The following is an 8,930-nucleotide window of genomic DNA, read 5'->3' as shown; positions in this document are numbered from 1 at the left end:
ATATTTCAAGAGGAGTGAATTAAGGCAAAGTAGTTTTATATAATATTTAATTTAACATGAACTCGTACCTCTTAACTTCATTCCACATAGGAAGGATTTATCAATATTATTCTCAAGTAAGAGAAGATGTATTTCAATTCATGGGTAAATGTCCAATTCTTAAAGACATCAGGAGAAATGTTCTTGGAGCGAGTTTTTTGAACGAAAATAAAATTGTATCATTGTTGAACGAAGTCGACATTAAAAACTCAAAAACTCTTTATGTACTGAAAACAGGCTCTAAATTATAGTGAGAGAATTGTTAATAAGAGTTTCTAACTATTAGAAAAAATACTTTTTAAATCATGTACCAAATTCGTTTATTTCTAAATTATATTTCATAAAAAATAAGTTTACAATTTATGTTTTGTAAACTAGGCAGACGGCAGAATGCCATCTTTTTTTATTTTTGTAAACAATGTAAATTATTTAAGACGAGCAAAAAAATCTATCTAATCTAATCTACTTGAATTAAGGCATTTTGCCCCTACAATTTTTTATTATTTAGGAAGTGTGTAAGATGGCTCTACTGATATGTAAATTTTGTGTTGGCAGCTCTACCAGTTAGATTAGTGGACAAGTGGTGACTATCTCTTCAACTTTATCTACACTTTGATATACAAAAGCTTAAGATTATTGTTATATTTATAAAGTGAATTGAGGATAGATTTTCAGTGAATAAAAGTTAAAAGCTTATTTATATTGAAGACATGAAATCTTGTTTGTATTATTTATTAATTAACATCCTAGTTAAAGTTAGGTATTTGAAAACAAAATAAAATATAGGCCAGGGCCTAACAGTTCAGTTGGACATGACATAAACAATTGTTTTAATATCTTTAAAAAAATCACAAAAAGATTTTCATCACATTTCTTAAAATACTTTTCTAGCAACCAGCAAAATTAACAACAAACTATGCACAAGTCCATATTTTTGTATATTCTTTATGCAATTTCCGGTTTGGTATACCAAAATACTGCATCGATTTCTTGAAAACCTAAGCTTCTGAACATTGCTCGCGATGCACTATTTTCTTCAACAACCGGTGCAATTGTTTCCATTCCTTTTTCAGCTTGCATTTTGGCCATAGCTTTGACCATAAGGCTTCCAAATCCCTTTCGCTTGTATTCATCTCGAACTTGTAATAATCCCAAGGCTCCAATGGGCAGTAGTAAGCACCAAGCAATCAATTTCCCACTCTCATCGAATGCACCAATATTTTGACTCAAATTCACTAATCGACCAACAAATAGCTCCGATCCAGGATGACGATGAGGCCAATGACTGTTGATAGTATCAATATCTTCTTTTCGAAGAGCTGATAGAATTATGCCTTGAGGTGGACTAAAATCAAATATATTTATAAATAGAATACTTAAAAATTGGCGAAATGAGCACAACTTACTCAATATTATATTCCAAAGCTTGTTTAAGTTCGATATGATGCCAAATAGTTTTTGAAAATTGAATGGATTCTTTTGGAACTCCTAAGTCGGCTAAATATTTTTCTACGCTTTTTGTAATTCTTAAGGGACAGCCAGATAATACTAGAGGGTCTTTTTTATCGAGACAGTGTAAAGCTGCAAGAAGACGTTCTTGAGATTCTTCAAGAGTGTTCATCATAACGTACAATTTATGATCCTAGAAATAAAGATTACGGTCTTAAATAAGGTGCACCAAAGTCCAGAGATAAATTTTAGTTTAAAATTATATTTTTAAAAAAAAACGAATAAGTTTATTTTACTTTAATCTAAATTATATCTGATAAGTCTTAAACTGCATAGCTACAAGTTTGAATGATATTCCAACAAAAACATTATTTGAGGGCAATACACCCTCTCAAAAACACACACGTGAACTAAACTTACTTGAAGTATGAAAGTTCCATCACTCCAATCGCCGTTTAGTGAGTAAATTTTCATTGATTTCTCAAGAGATGGATCTTTGTTTAGCCAATTGATGATATTTCGGAGCATACTAAAAGAATTCGATTCCAAATTTCGATTGACATAGAGATCACGAAGTTTTGGCCAATCTTCGAAAGGAATTTCTACAAGAGTATTCTTTTCCATTTTTTAAACAATAATAAAATTAAATATGACAATACAACTGCCACTGAGCACGAGCAAAGCTAATCTTGAACTAAAAAAAGAAAATCTAAACTCTTTGTTTCTCTGAGCAAACCTTATAATATACTTAGCTAATCATAAAAGTTTTTGTTGTCTTGTGGCTCTTGTCTTGATGTCGTCATTTACTTAGTCAGAGAAAGTGTTGCCACAGGTTTTTTTAAACAATTTGGAACACAATGGAGTTGCAATCACCTTTTGAACTGTCAAACAAACTTATGAACAGAGCTGCAGCGCCACAGTGAACAAGCAGAAAACCTGGACAAACTTCAACTATTTCACTAAAAGCCACAGCTTCCATTTGACTTCCTGTGGGTTTGTTTAGCACGTACGTATATGAAAATAAGCTTTTGGGTTCGTTTAATATGCGTTTTAAAATTTTGTATGTACTTTAAGAGTTCATAAAGTTAATCATAAATGCTGCAATATTAAAAATTATTATTATGAGAATTCAAGGATTTTTTAAATGTAAGAAGGGTTAGTGTTCAAAAAAGTTTAATTTACAACTTATAACGTGAAATATTTGTTTATAATTTCAATTTGTGGCAACGCCGGTAGTATTAAGTGAGAGAAACGAGAAATAAACATTGATCAAAAATCGTGGGCACGAATGCATAGCACTTGGAAACGGCTCTCATCGTCTTCGTCATCAGTTCAATCTTAAGGTTTAAATTCACACATCATTCATAAACGATTATGTATATGACGTATAAAAGCGTGACTGCAAGAGCATGAAAGCTTTAAGCTTTTTTGAATTGGATTAAATCAAGAGTTGCCAAGTTATAAATCACTGACAATTTAAAATTAAAAGTTTGCCATCTTTACCTAAACGAATTTATCCCAGTTTCATTTTGAAAAGTCAACTATTCCGATATCTGTTACTTTTACATCTGTCATATTTTGACACTTGACAAGAGGGAACTAAGTCATTACACAAAATGGAACAATACAAAATGCTGTTGTTACAAAATGCTCGTCATGCATTGTAATTTTGCAAGAAATTTGTATGAGTAAGATTTTACGATTTAAGCTCTGAGGAATTATTTCTTAGAAGTCTCGTGAAGCACAAGACCTAAGAGATGAGAATTGTGAACTTATAGAGGATTTACAGGCACACATTTGCAAATTGGTCATGGCAAATTTCACAAAAAAGATTATTAATGTTACCGGAGTCGTGGTGGCAATTGTGCTAATATCGTTGTGCATTGTTAATAGTAAACTTTTCTATTTGCAATTAAAAAAGAGGCTGGGATGCGACCCACACTGATAACTTCCCATCCCTTCTAGCGATTTGTCTTGCTTAAAAGTTTGTCTATATGCACTTGTAATTTGCGTAGAACGGACTGTTGGATTTTTATATAAAAATTACTGAATATCGAAAACAATATTTTCTGTGAAATAAAATAAGTTTTAGTATTGTTTTTTTTTTAAAGTTTTATTTTTTGTAAAAAAAACAATTCGATTTTTTCAAAATTTTACTGAACGTTGACAACAATATTTTTTGAAAGATAAAAGTAGTTTGAAGGCAATATCTACAATTTTTGAAGAGATATTTGAGTCGAAAATCAATTTTTACCAACTTTTATACATTTTTTTAGTTTTTTATTTTTTGTAAAAAAACTGTCAATTCGATTTTTCTCAACATTTTTCAGAATATTGAAAACAATATTTCTTATACGATAAAATAAGTTTGAAGCCTAACTTTCAACTTTTTGAAAAGATATTTGAATCAATATTCAATTTTTACCAACTTTAAGTAATGTTTTTTTAGATTTTTATTTTTTATAAAAAAAACTGTCAATTCGATTTTTCTCAAAATTTTATCTGATTTGAAAAACATTGTTCTTCGTTGCACAAAATTTGCTTTGGAGATGAAAACATGTTTTAGTTGTAAAATGTTGGAAGTGGCAATTTTTTTTTTCAGTTTTTTTGATTTATAAAAAAAAACATTAGATGGATTTTGGTGCAAAAAATATACTTCTTTGATATTACGTTACAATATATCATATAAAATTTAATTCAAGTCTCTAGCATTTTTGGTTCGTAAGATATTTAGGGTTAACCAAAATTTTCACCTTTTTTTTTTTTAAATGCCATGGTAAAAAAAATACCCACGCAATTTTCTTGAGAGTCCTTTCTGCATCTTTCTGCCTTATTATTTGTATGACAAAATTATTTGAAGTCGATATCTCTTCGGGTTCTTGAGCTATAAACGACAAAAAACGTCGCGAACGTACGTGAACACGCACGCACAGACATATTTCTAAAAAAATTTATTTCGACTCTAGGGACCTTGAAACGTCGAGAAATGTCAAAATGACAGCGCATCGATTTGTCAAAGTCCTCTAGTGGTTTCGAAAGTTTCTGTCGAGTCTCTTTCAATTTTGACGCAGCAACGAGCATTTTCCAGGGTCATCCTGATAAGTCATAGGTTTGGTAGGGATACCAAAACTCGACATGGCACGGTATAGTTCGTTCCTGTCTAAACTGTCATAAGCTGTTTTAAAATCGATAAAAAGATGGTGCATTTCGATGTTATGTTCTTGGGTCTTTTTCAGGATTTGGCCAATTAGTTCGTCAGTTAATGGCTTCAGGCGTTCACATAATACTCCGGACAAGATCTTGTATCGGATGTTTAAAAGGCTCTGTAGTTGGCGCAGAGAGGGCGATTACCTTTTTTATGGATCGGGCACATGGTGCTTAAGTTCCACTCGTCGGGCATGGTTTCTTTCGACCAAATTTTAATAACTAGCTGGTGAATGCTCCTTACCAGATCCGCCTCAGCTTACTTAAAAAGCTCCGCCTGCAGACCGTCATCACCGGCTGCTTTGTTCGACTTAAGCCTGGTCGAGTGGGTGGAACTCTAGATCTTCAACCAAATGGATTTGACGTGGCTGCTCATTGCTGGTTGAAATGATCTCTCCAGATTTTTAGAATTGACTGCGTCTCGACTACGGTATTCTCATCCTTATCTTTGAGGGCTTCAGGGCGGCTAGTGAATCCCGTTGTTTTCTTTTTGACTTTTCTATAAAAGCTCCGCACCTGTTTCCTCGACTTCACGCTGCTCATGGGCTTTTATCTTTCTTCTGAGCAAGCGGTTCTCATCCCTTCTCTTGTTGACGTAGAGCTGGCGGGAAGATCGTTTCCTCCTCTGATGCCACAATCTGTATGGCTCCGTTTTGGCTTTGTTTGCCTTAACATATTCAGAGTCAAACCAGGGGTTCCATGGTAGTGGCTGTAAAAAACCTAGAACCTCTTCTACAGTATTCCTGATGGATTGTTTGCAAAGCTGCCAGTGGATCTCTGGGCACATCTCGTCCGTTGCTGGGTTTCTCGCAAGCTCTAAGGATACTCGGTCGGCAAAGGCATTTGCGGTATCCTCCTGCTGCAGTCTTCCAACGTTGAATCTTCTCCTCGGGGTTGTTGTTGGCCTCAGAGATTCCATGGATATTCGTACGTGCAGTTTAGCATCAACTAGGTAGTGGTCGGAATCTATGTTGGCTGATCTGTACGTACGAACGCCAATTATGCTAGAGGAGTGTCTTCCGTCAATAGCAACATGATCGATTTGGTTGCATGTGCCGAAATATATTGACCTTAAAAAGTAGATATTGTTTCTTATTTTGTTTAACTAAATATTTGTTTATAAATAGAATAAATAATTGTGTATAATGATAGGTTTGCAATGTGGTTTTATTGCACTGCAGATAAATAATTACAATATGTTACCAATAAAACAAAATGTGTGATTAATGACGTTTACTCATCCTGTTTGGGACAACCTTAGAAGTCGGAAGCAGTTAGAAGTAAATGTCATAAGCCCATGAAAAGAATCTTTTTGACGAGTTAAACCGAGAAATGGCACATAATTTACTCTTCCTTTTTTTTTGTTTTAGACTACACCAATTTTGAATTAAATTATATTACTTGATTAAAATCAAGAAATCTACCTCATTAAGTCATTTTCGTTTGATAATAAACGTAAATTATCGTACATCCATCGATCCATTGAATTGTGTTAAGGGTTTTATTAGGCTTTTCACTTCAAGCCCAAAACCCGGTTTTCACGAAATTATCGGTTTTCACGAATACATCGAAAACTCAAGTTTTTCCATACAGTTTTGATAAAACACAAGTTTTCGTAAACTACAAGTTTTATATAAAACCATTCGAAAACTAGTAGCAACTCAAAGTTGAACTAAACAAACAAACCTTTCGAAACATGCAGCGCTCAAATTAATGTAAACAAAACAGCTGATGTCTGCTGTCAAAACAAATATTTCATTTTGAAATAAATTTGTTCGTGGTAAGTAAAATTATTTATACAATTTCGTTACAAAATAAGAATTATTTCTTTTTGTTTTTATTTACAAAATATGGAAGAGAAAAAAAAACAAAAAAGGAAACTTTGGGGGAGCTGCGCTGCGTCTCAACACAAAAAATTTCGGGAAAATTTGCAAACGTCGAGAATAAAAGCCCCGCTGACTATTTGCAGCACTGGCGGTTCTTTTATAATCCTTCAAAGTTTCAAACGCTCTTTGTTAAGCGAGGAACCGGAATTCACAATGCCTACTGGTGAGACGACCTCAAGGACGAGGAAGGCTTGCTCATAGTTCGTAATTACGTTACCAAAGGATGCGTCTTCGAACTGGTCGTCACAAATATGTTCGACGCTTTCGCTTACTACCTAGAGAAAGACTTTCCGGTAACTCCGTTCAATCACAAGGATTTGGGAGATATGAGAAAGGCGATAAGTTCATTTGTGGAGGAGAATAAGTATGAAAGAAAATTTCTGGTTGAAGCAAAGTCACAGCGGGCTAGGAAAATTTGCGCCAAAACATTCGACAATGTGGGAATCGTTGTTCCAGTGAATAAAGTTGCTATCGCAACTTTTTGAACATCAAGAAGATCCTCAGTGCTTTGGACAAGCCAGGCGAGTCCTCAAAGGAAGAAGCTAAAAAGATAGTCATGGAGAAATTACAGCCTATCATAACAGCTTCTGTGATCGCTTTGGATGAGTGTCATTTTGGTACGAATGTGGAATTAGGAATTGATCTTTTTTACTCCGGCCCTAAGGACCTACACGAAATCGTTCAGAATCTTCTCAATCCCGCCTATAAGTTACTCGAACTGCCACAATATATGGCGATTCTGAAGGCACATTTGGCCAACAGAAGCAATAGTCATAAGCTCAGTATTTTAGATTGAATTTGTTGTGAAAGAAGAACAATTTTTTAACTTCCCATAGGAAGTTATTGTAATGGGTCCGATTTGTCAAATTGAAAATTTTGACATTTCTCGACGTTTCAAGGTCCCTAGAGTCGAAATAAAAGATTTTTAGAAAGATGTCTGTGCGTGCGTGTGTACGTACGTTCGTACGTCCGTACGTCCGTATGTCCGTATGTCCGTACGTCCGTACGTCCGTACGTCCGTACGTTCGCGACGTTTTTTTCGTCGTCCATAGCTCAAGAACCAAAAGAGATATCAACTTCAAATAAATTTTGTTATACAGATAATAAGACAGAAAGATGCAGAAAGGGCTCTCAAGAAAAATGCGTGAGTGGTTTTTTTACCATAGCAGTTTGAAAAAAAGGTGAAAATTTTGGTTAACCCTAAATATCTTACGAACCAAAAACGCTAGAGACTTGAATTAAATTTTATATAATATATTGTAACGTGATACCAAACATTTATATTTTTTGAAAAAAATCAATATAACGGTTTTTTTTATAAATCAATAAAACTGAAAAAAAAAATTGTCACCTCCAAAATTTTACGACTGAAATATGATTTCATCTCTAAAACAATTTTGTGCAACGAAGAATAATGTTTTTGACATCTGGTAAAATTTTGAGAAAAATCAAATTGAAAGTTTTTTTATAAAAAATAAAAATCTAAAAAAAACATTAATCAAAGTTCGTAAAAATTGAATATCGATTCAAATATCTATTCAAAAACTTAAAATTTAGGCTTCAAACTAATTTTATCTTATAAGAAATATTGTTTTCAACATTTTTAAAAATTTTCAGAAAAACCGAATTGACAGTTTAAAAAAAAAAAAATAAAAACCCAAAAAATAAATGTATAAAAGTTGGTAAAAATTGATTTTCGACTCAAATATCTTTTCAAAACTTTCATATATTGGCTTTAATTTACTTTTATCTTTCAAAAAATCTTGTTGTTAACATTTAGTTAAACTTTGAAAAAAATCGAATTGACAGTTTGTTTACAAAAAATTAAAAACCAAAAAAAAAACTAACAGAAGTTGGTAAAAAATGATTTTTGACTCAAATATCTTTTAAAAACTTTGAGGTAATAGCTTCTTGCTAATTTTTTCTTATAAGAAATATTGTTTTTAACATTAGAACAAATTTTGAGAAAAATCGAATTGACAGTTTTTTTTACAAAAAATAAAAACCTAAAAAAAAATTAATAAAAGTTGGTAAAAATTGGTTTTCGACTCAAATATCTTTTCAAAAATATGAAATATTGGCTTCAATTTAATTTTATCTTATAAGAAATATTGTTCGGTAAAATTTGGAAAAAAATCGAATTGACAGTTTTTTTTACAAAAAATAAAACTCTAAAAAAACAATACTAAAACTTGGTAAAAATTTACTTTCGACTCAAATAGCTTTTCAAAAATTAAAAATATTGGCTTCAAACTCATTTTATTTCACAGAAAATATTGTTTTGGATATTTAGTAATTTTTATATAAAAATCCAACAGTCCGTTTGTTCATAAAAAATAGAATCTACAAAAA

At 32.4% G+C, this 8,930-nt stretch overlaps 1 protein-coding gene across 1 annotated transcript; it reads right to left on the bottom strand.

Moving 5' to 3' along the window:
* Nucleotides 1-840: 840 nt before the first annotated feature.
* LOC129949901 (uncharacterized) lies at nt 841-2,176 on the bottom strand. Its single transcript, XM_056061622.1, has 3 exons — nt 1,909-2,176; nt 1,446-1,681; nt 841-1,384 (listed from the first exon to the last, which is right to left on the bottom strand). The coding sequence occupies exons 1-3, from the start codon at nt 2,110-2,112 to the stop codon at nt 985-987; spliced, it is 840 nt and encodes a 279-aa protein (XP_055917597.1). The 5' UTR covers nt 2,113-2,176; the 3' UTR covers nt 841-984.
* Between the last annotated feature and the right edge of the window lie 6,754 nt (nt 2,177-8,930).

The sequence above is a fragment of the Eupeodes corollae genome, chromosome 3 (assembly GCF_945859685.1).
Source record: "Eupeodes corollae chromosome 3, idEupCoro1.1, whole genome shotgun sequence".
Taxonomy (NCBI): domain Eukaryota; kingdom Metazoa; phylum Arthropoda; class Insecta; order Diptera; family Syrphidae; genus Eupeodes; species Eupeodes corollae.
The sequence above is the reverse complement of the archived record's forward strand: the minus strand, read 5'-3'. Positions and strand labels throughout refer to the sequence as shown.